Source organism: Ammospiza nelsoni, chromosome 27 (genome assembly GCF_027579445.1).
Source record: "Ammospiza nelsoni isolate bAmmNel1 chromosome 27, bAmmNel1.pri, whole genome shotgun sequence".
NCBI classification, from domain to species: domain Eukaryota; kingdom Metazoa; phylum Chordata; class Aves; order Passeriformes; family Passerellidae; genus Ammospiza; species Ammospiza nelsoni.
Window position 1 is genome coordinate 4,742,489 of NC_080659.1, and position 16,657 is coordinate 4,759,145.

A 16,657-nucleotide genomic window follows, 5' to 3' on the forward strand; every position below is an offset into this window, starting at 1 on the left:
CGGGGGGGGGTGCGACCCCGCGGAGCCCCCCCCGGTAAAATCCCGGTGTCCCCCCGCCCCCCCCAGGGCGCCGGGAGTTGAGCTGCGGGGTCCCCGCGCCGCTGCCCCCCCCCCCTCCAAGATGTCCTATTTCACCGAGCACTTCTGGGTAAGCCGGGACCCCCCCTCCACACCCTTGGGTGCCCCCCACCCTTGGGTGCCCCCCACTCTCAGAGCCCTTGGGGGAGGTGAATTTTCATTAATTTGGCACCATCATTAATGCTGTTAATTAATTAATTGGGGGGTGGGCGGTGTGGGGGGGTGGTCTGGGGGTCTCCCCGCCGTGTTGACATCGCTGTCCCCCCCTCCTTGGGTGTCCCCAGCCCGGGGGGGGGCGGGGGAAGTCGCGTGGCCGGCGCTTCCTGGTTCGTCACCTTCCTCTTCCTCCTGCCTCAGTTTCCCCTGGGGGTTCACCTGCACCTCCAGCGTGGCTGTGGGGGCGGTGGGAGCTGAAGTGAAGCCACTTTGTGGGTGTGGGGCAGCACCCAAAATAACCCCGGGGATTTTTGGGGTTCAGCCCTGCCTGTCCTGGGGAGCTGGTTTGTGGTGAGGATGGGGGGGAGCTCAGCACCCCAGTTTGGGGGGGTTTGGGCCTCTCCAGACGCTGCTCCCAGGGGAAAAGGGGGTGTGGGGTCCCTTGGGATTTGGGATCTGAGTGAGGGGGCTCCCCTGGCAGGGTGAGAAGAACCACGGCTTCGATGTCCTCTACCACAACATGAAGCACGGGCAGATCTCCACCAAGGAGCTCGCCGACTTTGTCCGGGAGAGGTACCCAGGGTTGGGGACACCTTTGGGGGCTCCCCAGAACCCTTTCAGCGGTCCCCAAAACCCAAATCCCCCTCCTCGCCATCCCCAGGGCCGCCATCGAGGAGAACTACGCCAAGGCCATGGTGAAGCTGTCGAAGATGGCCACGAACGGGACCCAGCTGGGGTACGGGGGGGTCTGGGACACCTCGAGGTGGCTTTGGAGACACTTTGGTGACCGTTGTGGTGGCCCCCCGGGCAGGACCTTCGCGCCTCTGTGGGAGGTTTTCCGCATCTCCTCGGACAAGCTGGCGCTGTGCCACCTGGAGCTGATGAAGAAGCTGCACGACCTCATCAAGGAGATCTCGCGCTACGGCGAGGAGCAAGGCCGGGTGCACAAGAAGGTACTGCCGTCCCCTCCCTGGCATTGTCCCCTGCCCGGTGTCCCCTGCCAGCCCTGCCCACGCTGCCGTGTGCCCACAGTCCAAGGAGGAGGTGGCAGGGACGCTGGAGGCCGTGCAGCTGCTGCACGGGGTGGCCCAGCTGCTGCCCAAGTCCAAGGAGAGCTACCACAGCAAGTGCCAGGAGTACGAGCGGCTGCGCAAGGAGGGCACCAGCCAGAAGGAGATCGACAAGGTGCCAGCCCCAGTGTCCCCTTCCCCTCAGTGTCCCCGTGTCCCCCTGGGTGATCTCTGGCTCCTCTTGGTGGTTTTTGTCCTGTCCTTGGTGGTTCCTGTCCTCTCGTGGTGGTTCTTCTTCCTCCTCCCTGTGGTTCCCGTCGCTTCCCTCGGTGTCCGTGTCCCTTCCCTGGCGATTCTTGACCCTCCCTCGATGGTCTTTTTGTGTCACAGTGATCCCTGTCCCCTCCAGAAGGTTCCTGTCCCCTCCCTGATGGTCCCTGACCTTGTCCCAGCTGTCCCCTGTCCCCCTAGGTGGTCTCTGTCCTGTTCCTGATGATCCCTGTCATTCCCCTGGCTGTCCCCTGTCCCCTCCCTGAGGATCCTTGTCCCTGTCCTGGTTGTCCCCTGTCCCCCCTGCGTGATCTCTGTCCTTTTCCTGACCATCCCTGTCCTTGTCCCGGCTGTCCCCTGACTGTCCCTTGTCCCCTGGCTGTCCCATGTCCTGTTCCTGATGATCCCTGTCATTCCCCTGGCCGTCCCCTGTCCCCTCCCTGACAGTCCTTGTCCCATTTCTGACGATCCCTGTCCTTGTCCTGGCTGTCCCTGGCTGTCCCTGGCTGCCCCTGGCTGTCCCCTGTCCCATTCCTGATGATCCCTGTCCTTGTCCCAGCTGTCCCCTGGCTGTCCTCTGGTTGTCCCCTGTCCCCCCTGGTGGTCTCTGTCCCATTCCTGACGATCCCTGGCTGTCCCTGTCCTTGTCCCCGGCTGTGCCTGTGCCCGGCGGTGGTGCAGGCGGAGCTGAAGTCGCGGAAGGCGGGCGAGGCGCTGCGGAGGGCGGTGGAGAAATACAACGCTGCCCGCGCCGACTTCGAGCAGCGCATGCTGGACTCGGCCATGGTGGGCACGGGGGAGAGGGCTGGGCATGGGTGGCACCTCTGGGAGAGGGATGGGAACTGGGAAAGGGATGGGCATTGATGGGATTTGGGAAAAGGATGGGCATTGATGGGATCTGGGAAAGGGATGGGAACTCGTGGGAACTGGGAAAGGGATGGGCATTGATGGGAGCTTGGAAAAGGATGGGTATGACTGGAAAATTGGAAAGGGATGGGGCATTGGGGGCACGTGGGCAGGGATGGGCACTACTGGGACTTGGCAAGGGATGGGAACTGATGGGATTTGGGTGTGGATGGGCATTGGTGGGATTTGGGGAGAGATGGGATCCCTGGGGACATCCCACCCATCCCAAACCCTTCCCTGCCAACCTGGAGACATCCCACCCATGCCGACCCCCTTCCCTGCCCACCTGCCGATCCCTGGGCATGTCCCCCCCATTCCTGACCCCCGTTTTTCCCCGCTCCAGCGCTTCCAGGAGGTGGAAGAAGCCCACCTGCGGCACATGAAGGGGCTCATCGGCTCCTACTCGCACTCTGTGGAGGACACCCACGTCCAGATCGGCCAGGTGAGTCCCCAGGTGAGTGTGGACCCCCTCCCCATTCCCATTCCCCCTCTTTATTCCATGTCCCCTTCTCTTTTTGCCCCCCCAGGTGCACGAGGAGTTCAAGCAGAACGTGGAGAACATCGGCACGGAGATGCTGCTGCGGAGGTTTGCCGAGAGCAAGGGCACGGGGAGGGAGCGGCCAGGTGAGATGGGGGTCCCACCTGGGCGGGGACGGGCCCCTGATGATCCCGGGCTGATCCCGGATTGATCCCGGATTGATCCTGGGTTGATCCCGGGCTAATCCTGGTCTGATCCGGGTTGATCCTGGCTGGTCCCAGTTTGATCCCGGGCTGATCCTGGGTTGATCCCTGATCCCAGCTAATCCTGGGCTGGTCCCGGGTTGATCCCAGGCTGATCCTGGGCTGATTCTGGCTAATCCTGGCTCATTGTGGGTTGATCCCAGCTGGTCCTGGCTCATCCCAGGCTGATCCCAACCTGATCCTAGCTCATCCTGGCTCATCCCAGGCTGATCCTGGGCTGATCCTGGTTGATTCCAGCTGATCCTGGGTTGATCCCAGGCTTATCCTGGCTTGATCCTGGATTGATCCCAGGCTAATCCTGGGTTGATGCCAGGCTGATCCCGGGCTGATCCTGGTTAATCCCAGCTCATCCCGGGTTGATTCCAGCTAGTCCCAGGCTGATCCCAGGCTGATCCCAGCTCATCCCAGGTTGATCCCAGCTCATTCTGGGTGGATCCCAGCTGGTCCTGGTTAATCCCGGACTGATCCTGGGCTGATCCCGGGCTGATCCCAGCTGATCCTGGGTTGATCCCAGCTGATCCTGGGTTGATCCCGGGCTTATCCCAGCTGATCCCGGGCTTATCCCAGCTGTTCCTGGGTGCATCTTGGGCTGATCCTGGCTGATCCCAGCTGATCTCGTTCTCCATGGCAGGAGCATTGGATTTCGACGAGTACCGGCTGGCTCCAGCGCAGGAAGGCAAGTACGTCTGCATCCAGCTGGGAGTGCCAGGGGCTGCGGAGGCCCTTCCTCACCCCGCTCCCGCTTTCCCCAGGACCCAAGAGGAGCCGGAGCAAAGCGTTCCGGATCCCGGGCTTGAGCCGTAAGGAGCGGGAGCGTGACGCTGTGTAAGAGCCTCAATCCCTGCATCCCAGAGTTCCTGCATCCCTGCATTCCCACATTCCACATCCCTGCAGCCCTGCATTTCCACATGCCTGAATTCCCACATTGTTTCATCCCTGAATTCCCACATGCCTGAATTCCCGCATCCTTGAATTCCCACATCCCTGCATCCCTGAATTCCCACATCCCTAATTTTCTGCATCCCTGATTTCCCACTTGCCTGAATTCCCACATCCCTGAATCCCTGAATTCCCACATCCCTAAATTTCTGCATCCCTGATTTCCCACATCCCTACATCCCTGAATTCCCACATCCCTGCATCCTGGAATTCCAACATCCTTACATCCCTGAATCCCTATATCCCTGAATTCCCACATCTGTGCATCCCTGAATTCCCACATCTGTGCATCCCTGAATTCCAGCATCCCTGAATTCCCACATCCCTTCATCCCTGAATCCCCACATCCCTGAATTCCCACATCCCCGCATCCCTGAATTCCAACATCCTTACATCCCTGAATTCTTGCATCCCTGAATTCCCACATCCCCAAATTCCCACATCCCTGAATTCTCACATCCCCTGACTCTCCCCATCATTCCCCAGGGAATCTCCGGATAACGACCTGGTGAGTGTCCCAGTGCCCCGCCCCGGCGCTGCCGTTCCCAAACTGGGAGCACTGGGAATGTCAGGGGTGTCCCCGCAGGGCTGCCCCGAGGTGGACGAGGACGGATTCACCGTGCGCCCGGAGAGCGCCCGCAGTATCCTTGGGAAAGGGGGGAATTTGGGGGATCCAGGGGAATTCCAAGCGGGGATTTTTGGGGATCCAAGGGCAATTCCAGCTGGGTAGTTTTTGGGGATCCAGGGGGAATTCCAAGCGGGGATTTTTGGGGGGATCCAAAGGGAATTCTGACCAGGCCTTTTGGAGGATCCAAGGGGAATTCCAACTGGGAATTTTTGTGGATCCAAGGAGAATTCCAGCTAGGCATTTTTGGGGGATCCAAGGAGAATTCCAACAGGGCATTTTTGAGGATCCAAAGGGAATTCCGACTGGGCATTTTGGGGGATCCAAGGGGAATTCCGAGCAGGGATTTTTGAGGGATCCAAGGGGAATTCCAAGCAGGGATACTTGGGGGATCCAAGGAAATTCCAACTGGTTATATCTGGGGGATCCATGGGAATTCCAGCCATGCATTTTTGGGGTATCCAAGGAGAATTCCAACCAGGGATTTTTGGGGGATCCAAAGGGAATTCCAAGCAGGGTTTTTTGGGGGATCCAAATGGAATCCAGCTGAGCATTTTTTGAAGATCCAAGGGGAATTCCGAGCAGGGATTTTTGAGGGATCCAAGGAGAATTCCAACTGGGCATTTTTGGGGGGTCCAAGGGGAAATCTGGGCATTTGTGGGGGATCCAATGGGGATTCCAAGCCGGGATTTTGGGGGATCCAAGGGGAACACCAAGCAGGGATTTTTGAGGTATCCGAGGGGAATTACAACCAGGCATTTTTGGGGGATCCAAGGGGAATTCCAAGCAGAGATTTTTGAGGGATCCAAGGGGAACCCCAAGCAGGGATTTTGGGGGGATCCAAGCAGAATTCCAGCCAGGCATTGCCTTGACATGGGCTCAGGCGAGGTGGAGAACCCCGGCTGCTCCTCCAGCGACTCGGACTACGACGAGGACGAGCCGCGCAAGTTTTTCGTGCACATCAAGCCGGTGCAGCCGCGGGAGGCGCCCGGCAGCGCCGAGGCCGCCGTGGAGCAGCTCAAGGCCACCGTGGGCAATCTCATCCTGGCCCCCGGCGTTGGGGTGAGCCTGGGGGGCTGCGGGGATCCCCGGAGTTCGTGGGGTCACCTCAGCCCTGTCCCCTTCTCTTGCAGGGCACCGTCAGGAGGCAGGCGGCACGTAAGTGGCCTGGGGGGTGGCACTGAGGCTGAGAGCCACTGCTTGGGGACATCTCATCCTTCCTGACCCCTTTATTGGGGACATCACACCCTTCCTGAGCCCCTTCTTGGGGACATCACATCATTCCTGAGCCCCCTTCCTTGGGGACAATGCCACTCTCCTTAAACCCATCCTTGGGGATATCCCATCATTCCTGAGCCCCCTTCCTTGGGGACATCACACCCTTCCTTAAACCCAATCCTTGGGGACAATGCCACCTTTCCTGAGCCCCATTCCCTGTCCACTTGCCGACCAATGGGGACACCTCACCCTTCCTGAGCCATCCCGGAGTCCCCGTGGCTCCGTGTCCCCTCACGGTGACATCCCCTTGCAGGGCACACGGCATCCCTGACCCCGGCCTGCAGTGACACAGACCCCGAGGGGACGCTGGCAGCAGGTGAGACTGGGAGGTGTGTCCTGAGGATTTGGGGGGCACACGAGGGGTCCTTGTGGGGTGCAATGCAGTGTCACCTCTCTCAGCAGGTGACAGCACAGGGAGGGCTCTCCCGGTGGCACAGATGAACAGGTAGGGAACAGTGAGGGATTGGGGTGCAATGGGGTGGCCACCCCCCCTTCCTGGGGGGTTCTGGGCAGGCTCTGAGCCCTCCCACTCTGTCCCTGTCCCAGCGGCCCCGGGAAGCCCCCCCAGGACCCCCCACCCTCAGCCGCGCTCTTCGGTCCCCCCCTGGAGTCGGCGTTGGAGGCAGAGGAATTCCCGGGTGAGGATTTGGGGGGCAGGATGGGAACGGGAATTCCTGGGTGAGGATGGGAACCCCCGGCAGGGCAGGGGCCACGCTCTGACCGGGGCTGTCCCGCAGCCCCCCGCTCCTACGTCCTCACCTCGTCCTCGTCGCCCTTCTCCTCGTCGTCCCCGGAGAACGTGGAGGACTCGGGGCTGGACTCGCCCTCTCACCCCGCTCCCGGTCCCTCCCCGGACTCCCGGCCCTGGACCCCGCAGCCGGGGACGCCGCAGAGCCCCGAGCCCAAAGCGGAGCCGCCCCCCGGCTTGAGCAGCAGCAGCAGCGCCTGGGCCCCGCGGCCCCGCAGCCCCTCCGGCCGCCTCCCCGAGCCCCCCAACTTCGCTGTTTTCAGCGGCCCCGGCGCCGAGGGGCTCTGGGGGGACGCGGGGGCCGCGCCCCGGGCTCGCAGCCGCTGCCTCAGCGGCCCCGCGCCACGAGAAGCGCCCTCGCCGGACCCTTTTGGGGATCCCCCGGTGTGGGGCAGAGCCCGCAGCCCCGGCGGGGAGCAGCCCCCCCTGACGCGGCCTTCCTCCAACTCGGCCTCCTCGTCCTCCTCCTCGCCGGCCCCCCCGAGCGGGGGGGAGTCCTCCAGCCCCTCTCCCTGGGGCTGCCAAGGGCCGGGGACCAGGCTGAGCGAGGGGGGCACGGCCGGGACCCCCCCTCTGCAGTCGGAGCCGGGTGAGTGGGGGGGAGCTGCCCCACGGTACCCCTAAATGTGACTCCCACAGCCCCAACTCTGCCCCCTGCCCCGTTATCCTTAACCCTGCTCCCCCATTACCTCTAAATCAGCCCTCATGACCCTGAACTGTGCCTCCCATGGCCCCAAATTCTGTCCTGAGTGACCCCATACTCTGCCACCCAATTAGGCTGAACTGTGCCCCCCATAATCCCCAAACTTTGTCCTGAGTGACACCAAACTGCCCTAAATTAACCTGAGCTGTGACCCCCCTAACCCCCAACTCTGCCCCAAGTGACCCCAAACTCTGTCCCTCAGTTAGCCTGAACTGTGCCCCCATAACCCCAAACTCTGTCCCGAGTGACTCCAAACTCTGCCCCCCAATTAGCCTGAACTGTGCCCCCCATGACCCCAAATCTGCCCGAAGTGACCCCAAACTCTGCCCCCCAATTAGCCTGACCTGTGCCTCCCATAAGCCCCAATTCTGTCCCCAGTAACCCCAAACTCTGACCCTCCCATGCTCCAAACTCTGCTCTCCCCCATGACCTCAAACTGTTTCCCCCATAACCCCCAACTCTGCCCCAAGTGGCCCAAAATTCTGCCCCCTCCATGACCCCAAATTCTGCCCCCCAGTTAGCCTGAACAGTGCCCCCCAAAACCCCCAACTCTGCTCCCCCAAACCCCCAACTCCACACCCCACCCCAAAACCGAGCCCTGCCCAATTCCCCCGTTCCCAATTCCTGCCCAACTCCCGGGGGGTGGTCCTGGATTTCGGGGGGGGGGGGGGGTCCTGGCGTGTCGGGGCTCTCTCCTCACCCCCCCTTATTCGTGCCCCCCCAGATTCGGTGCCCTCCTGGCCCAGCGCTGCCCCTCGGGACGTTCCTCTCGTGGCCCCCCCGCGCCGCTCCCGCACCAAGCGACCGCCGGCCGGGCCGGGCAGCAACAGCGACCTGGTGCGGGGTTGGGGGGGCGTGGGGACCCCCGGGCTGGGGAGGGGCGAGGGGACCCCCGGGAGGGGCGGTCGGACACGGCCCGGCTTGCCAGTGCTCCCAGTATGGGAATGGCAGCGAGGGGAAGGGGGAACTGAGAGGAGATTGCCTGGGGAATGGGAAGGGAGAGGTGATGGAGGAGAAGGGTGGGATGGAGGGGTGGGAATTTGGGGGTTCGGGGGTGTGGGGATTTGATGTGTGGGAATTTAATATGTGGGAATTTGAGGATGTGGGGATTTGGGGATGTGGGGATTTGGGGATGTGGGAATTTGGGGATGCGAGAGTTCGGGGATGTGGGAATTCAGAGTGGGGGGATTTGGGGATGTGGGGGTTTGAGGATGTGGGAATTCAGGGGTATGGGAATTTGGGGTGTGGGAATTTGATATGTGGGGATTTGGGGATGTGGGGATTTGTGGATGTGGGAATTTGGGGGTGCAAGAGTTCGGGGATGTGGGAATTCGGAGTGGGGGAATTTGGGGGTGTGGGAATTTGGGGATACAAGGATTCAGGGGTGCGGGGTGCAGGGATATTGAGTTTTGGAGTTCAGGGGTGGGGGATGAAGGATTTGGAAATTTGGGGATAGAGGATTTTGGGAATGCGGGGATGCACGGAGATGGGGGGATGTGGAATTCGGGAATTCGGGGGTGCAGAGATGTGGAATTTGGGGATACAGGGATACAGGGATGTGGGATTTGGGGATGCAGGGATGTGGAATTCGGGAATTCGGGGATGCAGGGATGTGGAATTCGGGGTACAGGGATGCAGAATTCGGGGTGCAGGGATGCAGTGATGTGGAATTTGGGGATGCAGGGACGCAGAGATGCAGAATTCGGGGCTGCAGGGGTGCAGGGACGTGGAATTTGGGGATGCAGGGATGCAGAGATGTGGAATTCGGGGATGCAGGGATGTGGAATTTGGGGTGCAGGGATGTGGAATTCGGGGATGCAGGGATGTGGAATTTGGGGATGCAGGGGTGCAGGGATGTGGAATTCGGGGTGCGGGGATGCGGAATTCGGGGTGCAGGTGTGCAGGGATGTGGAATTTGGGGATGCAGGGGTGCAGGGATGTGGAATTTGGGGATGCAGGGACGCAGAGATGTGGAATTTAGGGATGCAGGGGTGCAGGGATGTGGAATTCGGGGATGCAGGGATGCAGGGATGTGGAATTTGGGGTGCAGGGATGTGGAATTCGGGGATGCAGGAATGCGGAATTCGGGGTGCGGGGATGCGGAATTCGGGGTGCAGGTGTGCACACACCCACCCCCGCCCGCCTCGCCCCCGCAGTCGCGCTCGCTGAGCCCCTCGCCCTCCTGGAGCTGCGGCCCCTCGCACTCGGCCCCCGCCAGCCTGGGCGAGCGCGGCTTCTTCACCGTGGCCCCGCCGGCGCTCGGTGCGTCCCGGGGGGATCCCGGGGGGGTTTGGGCTGGGGGTCCCAGCCCCGCGCTGACCCCGCTGCCCCCTCCCCAGGGCTGTCCCGCGGCCCCAGCCCCGTGGTGCTGGGCTCGCAGGACGCGCTGCCCGTGGCCACCGCCTTCACCGAGTACGTGCACGCCTACTTCAAGGGGCGCGACGCCGACAGGTACGGGGGTTCACAGGATTTGGGGGTGTCCCAGGGGTGCTGTGCGGGGATTTTGGGGTTCAGTCTGATTTTGGGGTCCCCAGGGGTGCTGTGGCGAGGATTTTAGGGTTCAGTCTGATTTTGGGGTCCCCAGGGGTGCTGTAGGGGTGCAGCACCCCAAAACCGTGGGGGGACCCCAAAACCTGAGGGGGGAGCTGGAAATATGGGGCGACACCCCAAAAATGGGGGGAGACCCCAAAACCGCAGGGGGATCCTGGAACATGGAGGGGACCCCAAAAACCTGGGGGTCACCATGGCCACAGCCACATCCCTGGGCTGTATCCGATCCCAAAACTGCAGGGGGACCCTAAAACTGGGGAAGGGGGTGGGATCCTGTAACGTGGACCCCAAAACCTGGGGGGGGAGCTGGAAATATGGGGGGAGACCCCAAAAATGGGGGGAGACCCCAAAACCGCAGGGGGATCCTGGAACATGAAGGATGCTGGAACATGGTGGGGGGAGGACCCCCAAAACTGCAGGGGGATCCCAAAACTGGGGGGGGAGCTGGAAATATGGGGGGAGACCCCAAAACATGGGGGTCACCATGGCCATGGCCACAGCTCTGGGCTATATCCAAACCCAAATGGGCACCCCAAAAATGGAAGAGACTCCAAAACCACAGGGGGGTCATGGAACATGGGGGGAGGATCCTGGAACATGGTGGGGGGGACCCCAAAACATGGAGATCATCATGGCCATGGTCATGGCTCTGGGCTGTATGGGACCCCAAAACTGCAGGGGGACCCAAAACTGGAACATGGACCCCAAAACATGGGAGAGACCCCAAAAATGGGGGAGACTCCAAAACCGCAGGGGGATCGTGGAACATGAGGGAGGATCCTGGAACATGGAAGGGGGGACCCCAAAACATGGAGATCACCATGGCCATGGTCATGGCTCTGGGCTGTATGCGACCCCAAAACTGCAGGGGGACCCCGAAACTGGAACATGGACCCCAAAACATGGGAGAGACCCCAAAAATGGGGGAGACTCCAAAACCGCAGGGGGATCGTGGAACATGGGGGAGGATCCTGGAACATGAAAACCCCAAAACTGAGGGGGAGCTGGAAATGTGGGGGTCCCTCCGGCCGCCGTGTCCTGCCCGTGGGATGTCCCCTGAGCCCCGGCGTGTCCCCGCAGCTGCCTGGTGAAGGTGACAGGGGAGCTGACCATGTCCTTCCCCGCCGGCATCGTGCGCGTGTTCGGCGGCCCCGCGGCGCCGCCCGTGCTCAGCTTCCGCCTGCTCAACGCCGGAGCCATCGAGCAGTTCCTGCCCAACGCCGAGCTGCTCTACAGGTGTGGCCACGGGGGGCATGGGGGGCACGGGGGGACAGCCTGCGAGGGGCGGGGGGCAGTGGTGAGGGGCTGGAGTTGGGGTACAGGGGATGTCTGGGGGAGTTAGGGGGCTTGGGAGGTGATGGATGCGGGGATTGGGGTGGGTTTTGGGGGTACAGGGGAGAAATGGGGAGCTTGGGAAGTGTGGATGCAGTGATGGGGGCAGGTTTTGGGGTACAGGGGATGTCTGGGGGATACAGGGGTCTTGAGGAGATGGTAGATGCAGGGATGGGGGCGGGTTTTGGGGTACGGGGGGTGTCTGGGGGATTTAGGGATCTTGGGAGGTGATGGATGTAGCAATAGGGGCAGGTTTTGGGGGATAGGAGGGACATGGGGAGCTTGGGAGGTGATGGATGCAGGGATTGGGGTGGGTTTTGGGGTACAGGAGGGGTATATGGACCTTGGGAGGTGATGGTTGCAGCAATGGGGGCAGGTTTTGGGGTACAGGAGGTGTCTAGGGGACACAGGGATCTTGGGAAGTGATGTATGCAGGGATGGGGGAAGGTTTTGGGGTACAGGAGGGGCATAAGGACCTTGGGAGGTGATGGATGTAGCAGTAGGGGCGGGTTTTGGGGTACAGGAGAGACAAGGGGAGCTTGGGAAGTGTGGGTGTAGTGATGGGGGGCGGATTTTGGGGTACAGGGGGTGTCTGGGGGGACACAGGGGCCTTGGGAGGTGATGGATGCAGCAATAGGGGCAGGTTTTGGGGTACAGGAGGGGCATAAGGACCTTGGGAGGTGATGGATGCAGAGATGGGGGTGGGATTTGGAGGTACAAGAGGTGTCTGGGGGATTCAGGGGCCTTGGGAGGTGATGGATGCAGCAATAGGGGTGGGTTTTGGGGTACGGACTGTCCCTGTTTTCCTGGGGATACCCTCAGGAGCTGAGGGATGGGGAGCAGAGTTTTGGGGGTTCCAGGGCTCTGAGTGTCCTGGGAATGCAGCAATGGGGAGCTGGGTGTTGAGATTTTGGGGTTTTGGGGGGTCTGGGCATGCTGAGAATGCAGCAATGGGGAGCTGGGTATTGAGATTTTGGGATTTTTGGGGGTTTGGGCATGCTGGGAATGCAGCAATGGGGAGCTGAGTTTTGGGGGTTCCAGGGGTCTGGGCATGCTGGGAATGCAGCAATGAGGAGCTTGGGATTGAGATTTTGGGATTTTTGGGGGTGTGGGCATGCTGAGAATGCAGCAATGAGGAGTTTGGGATTGAGATTTTGGGATTCTTGGGGGTTTGGGCATGCTGAGAATGCAGCAATGGGGAGCAGAGTTTTGGGGGTTCCAGGGCTCTGAGTATCCTGGGAATGCAGCAATGGGGGAGCTGGGTATTGAGATTTTGGGGTTTTTGGGGGTCTGGGCATGCTGAGAATGCAGCAATGGGGAGCTGGGTATTGAGATTTTGGGATTTTTGGGGGTCTGAGCATGCTGGGATTGCAGCAATGAGGAGTTTGGGATTGAGATTTTGGGATTCTTGGGGGTCTGGGCATGCTGAGAATGCAGCAATGGGGGGCTGATTTTTGAGGATCCCAGCTCTCTGGGCATCGTTTGGGGGTACCCAGACCCTGCTGCCCCTCTCCCCCCACGCCCCCAGCGACCCCTCCCAGAGCGACCCCAGCACCAAGGACTTCTGGCTGAACATGGCAGCGCTGACCGGGCACCTGCAGAAGCAGGCGGAGCAGAGCCCGGCCGCCTCCTACTACAACGTGGCGCTGCTCAAGTACCAGGTGAGCCCCTCGGGGCACCCCCCCGGGCACGGCAGGGTCTGGGCGCCCCCCTGAACCCCCCGATGTGGCGCAGTTCTCGCGGCTGGGCCCCGGCTCGGCGCCGCTGCGGCTCTGCGTGCGCTGGGACTGCGCGCCCGGCGCCACGCGGGTCAGCGTGGAGTACGGCTACAACGCGGCCGCCCTGGCACTGCCCGTGCCCCTGGGCAACGTGCACGTCCTGCTGCCCGTGGAGGAGCCCCTGACCAACCTGCGGCTGCAGCCCGCGGCAAGCTGGTAACGGGAATGGGGAGAGGGGGAATGGGGAGGGAGCGGGGATGGGCTGTGGTGGGGTGGGGGGTGAAGGGTCTGGGGTCCTGAGCATGAACAGGGGGATGAAGGTGGAGAGTCTGGGGTCCTGAGGCTGAACGGGGTGGGAAATGAAGGGTCTGGAGTCCCAAACCTTCACAGGGTGGGGGATGAAGGGTCTGGGGTCCTGAGGCCGAATAAGGAGGAGGTGGAGAGTCTGGGGTCCTGAGCCTGAAAGGGGTGGGAGAAGAAGGGTTTGGGGTCCTGAGCATGAACAGGGTCGGGGATGAAGGGTCTGGGGCCCTGAGGCTGAACAAAGTGGGGGATTATGGGTCTGGGGTTCCAAACTTTCAGAGGATGGGGGATAAAGGGTCTGGGGTCCTGAGGCTGAACAAAGTGGGGGATGAAGGGTTTGGGGTCTTGAGCATGAACAGGGTGGGAGAAGAAAGGTCTGGGGTCCTGAGGCTGAAAGGGGTGGGGGATGGAGCATCTGGGGTCCCAAACCTTCACAGGGTGGGGAATGAAGGGTCTGGGGTCCTTAACTGAAAGGGGTGGATGATAAAGGGTCTGGGGTCCTGAGGCTGAACAAGGTGGGAGATGAAGGGTTTGGGGTCCTGAGCCTGTATGGGGTTGGCGATGAAGGGTCTGGGGTCCTGAGGCTGAATGGGGTTAAGGGTGAAGGGTCTGGGATCCTGAGCCTGAAAGGGGTGGGGGATGAAGGATCTGGGGTCCTGAGCTTGAACAGGGTGGTGGATGAAGGGTCTGGGGTCCTGAGGCTGAACACGGGGGAGGTGGAGAGTCTGGGGTCCTGAGACTGAATGGGGTGGGGGATTAAGGGTCTGGGGTCCCAAACCTTCATAGGGTGGGGAATTAAGGATCTGGGGTCCTGAGCATGAGCAGGGGGAAAGTGGAGAGTCTGGGGTCCTGAGGCTGAATGTGGTGGTGGATGAAGGGTCTGGGGTCCCAAACCTTACCAGGGTGGGAGAAGAAGGGTCTGGGGTCCTGAGGCTGAAATGGGTCAGGAATGAAGGGTCTGGAGTCCCAAACCTTCATAGGGTGGGTAATTAAGGGTCTGGGGTCCTGAGGCTGAACAGGGTGGGGGATGAAGGGTCTGGGGTCCCAAACATTCGCAGGGTGGATGACACAGAGCTGGGAGCCCCAAACTCCCCCAGGGTGAGTGGGATACACAAGACTGGGGGTCCCAAACTTGCCCAAGATGGGGAGCACAGGAGTGGAGCCCTGAATCTCTGCAGGGTGGGAAAAATGGGAAATGGGGACCCTGAACTGGGAAATGGGGACCCTGAACTGGGAAATGGGGACGCTGAACTGGGAAATGGAGATGCTGAATTGGGAAGTGGGGACCCTGAATTGGGAAATGGGGACCCTGAACTGGGATATGGGGACGCTGAATTGGGAGATGGGGACCCTGAATTGGGAAATGGGGACACTGAACTGGGAAATGGGGACACTGAATTGGGAAATGGGGACCCTGAATTGGGGAATGGGGACCCTGAACTGGGAAGTGGGGACCCTGAACTGGGAAATGGGGACGCTGAATTGGGAAATGGGGACCCTGAACTGGGAAATGGAGACGCTGAATTGGGAAATGGGGACCCTGAACTGGGAAATGGGGACGCTGACGGGGTAAGAAAGGCAGGATGTCAGGATGGGCAGCAAGGGCTGAATTTTGGGGCTGTGGCGGATCGAGGACACCTCCCTATCCCGGCAGGAACCTGGAGGAGAAGCGGCTGCTCTGGAAGCTGCTGGACATCCCCGGAGCCCCGGGGCAGGGAGGTGAGGCCGGGCCCGCCCTGCTCGGGGGTCGCAGGGCGGGGGCTCCGCGTCCCGACGCCCCCAACCCCTGCGCTGTCCCCCCTGCCCAGGCTGCGGGCGGCTCTCGGCCAGCTGGGAGCCGCTGGGGGGGCCCAGTAAGCCCAGCCCCGTGGCCGCCCAGTTCAGCAGCGAGGGCAGCACCCTGTCGGGAGTGGAGGTGGAGCTGGCGGGCGCTGGGTACCGCATGTCGCTGGTCAAGAAGAGGTTTGCTACAGGTATGGCCGGGGGTGGGGACAGGGATGGGGATGGGGCTGGGGGGTCCTTTCCTCACAGCCTTGAGGGGTGCAAGGTCCTCTCCCCATCCCCTGGGTTCTGGGGGGACACGGGGTCCCTTCCCTGGGGTGCATGGGGGGCATTTCCTTGGGGTATTTAGGGTCCTTTCTCTGCTCTTTGGGGTGCTCAGCGTCTTTTCCCTGGAGTATTTAGGGTCTTTTCCCTGCTCCTTGGGGTGCTCAGGGTCCGTTCCCTGGAGTATTTAGGGTCCTTTTCCTGCTTTTTGGGGTGCACAGGGGTCCCTTTTCTGCTCTTTGGGGTTCTTGGGATCTGTTTCTTGATCCTTGAGGTGCACAGGGTCCCTTCCCTGGGGTATTTAGGGTCCTTTCCCTGCTCTTTGGGGTGCTCAGGGTCCCTTCCCTGGAGTATTTAGGGTCCTTTTCCTGCTTTTTGGGGTGCACAGTGGTTCCTTTTCTGCTCTTTGGGGTTCATGGGGTTGTTTCCCTGCTATTTGGGGTGCACAGGGTCCTTTCTCTGGGGTATTTAGGGTCCTTTCCCTGTTTTTTGGGGTGCTCAGGAGTCCCTTTTCTGCTCTGTGGGGTTCATGGGGTCCTTTCTCTGCTCTTTGGGGTGCTCAGGGTCCTTTCCCTGGGGTATTGAGGGTTCTTTCCCTGCTCTTTGGGGTGCTCAGGGTCACTTCCCTGGGGTATTTAGGGTCCTTTCCCTACTCCTTGGGGTGCATGGGGTTCCTTTTCTGCTCTGTGGGGTTTATGGTGTCCTTTCCCTGCTCTTTGGGGTGCTCAGGGTCACTTCCCTGGGGTATTTAGGGCCCTTTCCCTACTCCTTGGGGTGCTCAGGAGACCCTTTTCTGCTCTGTGGGATTCATGGGATCATTGTCCTGCTCTTTGGGGTGCTCAGGGTCACTTGCCTGGAGTATTTAGGGTCCTTTCCCTGCTCTTTGGGGTGCTCAGGGTCACTTCCACGGGGTATTTAGGGTCCTTTTCCTGCTCCTTGGAGTTACCCAGTCCGGTACTGGCAGTGCCCGTGCCCGGCCGGGGCCGTGCCCTCCCTGCTCTGTGCCCACCTTTCCTCCGCAGGGATTTACCTGGCGGGGTCCTGAGAGGCTCCCGGGTCCCCCCCGGGCTTTTCCCGCGGTTGTGTGAATTGGAAACACTGGATGGAGGCGGGCTGGGGAGGTGGCACCTCTTCCTCCTCCTCTTTTCCCTCCTCCTCCTCCTCCTGTCCCCTCCCTGTCGCTGTCCCCGCTTCGTCTCCTGCTCCCCCTCCCGCTGCCCTCCCCTGTGCTGTGAAGGGAGCAGGAGCTGCTCT

General features: G+C 61.3%; 1 protein-coding gene across 1 annotated transcript; it reads left to right on the forward strand.

The window, feature by feature from the left end:
• The first annotated feature begins 720 nt into the window (after positions 1-720).
• On the forward strand, positions 721-16,624 carry FCHO1 (FCH and mu domain containing endocytic adaptor 1). The gene is made up of 26 exons (XM_059489725.1): positions 721-807; positions 896-970; positions 1,046-1,187; positions 1,267-1,419; positions 2,196-2,300; positions 2,764-2,862; positions 2,948-3,044; positions 3,793-3,837; positions 3,914-3,986; positions 4,587-4,608; positions 4,687-4,741; positions 5,609-5,787; positions 5,859-5,883; positions 6,257-6,334; positions 6,388-6,448; positions 6,550-6,641; positions 6,741-7,340; positions 8,179-8,291; positions 9,611-9,716; positions 9,794-9,905; positions 11,085-11,240; positions 12,865-12,997; positions 13,071-13,270; positions 15,012-15,076; positions 15,166-15,330; positions 16,426-16,624. The coding sequence occupies exons 1-26, from the start codon at positions 755-757 to the stop codon at positions 16,446-16,448; spliced, it is 3,027 nt and encodes a 1,008-aa protein (XP_059345708.1). The 5' UTR covers positions 721-754; the 3' UTR covers positions 16,449-16,624.
• Positions 16,625-16,657: the final 33 nt, after the last annotated feature.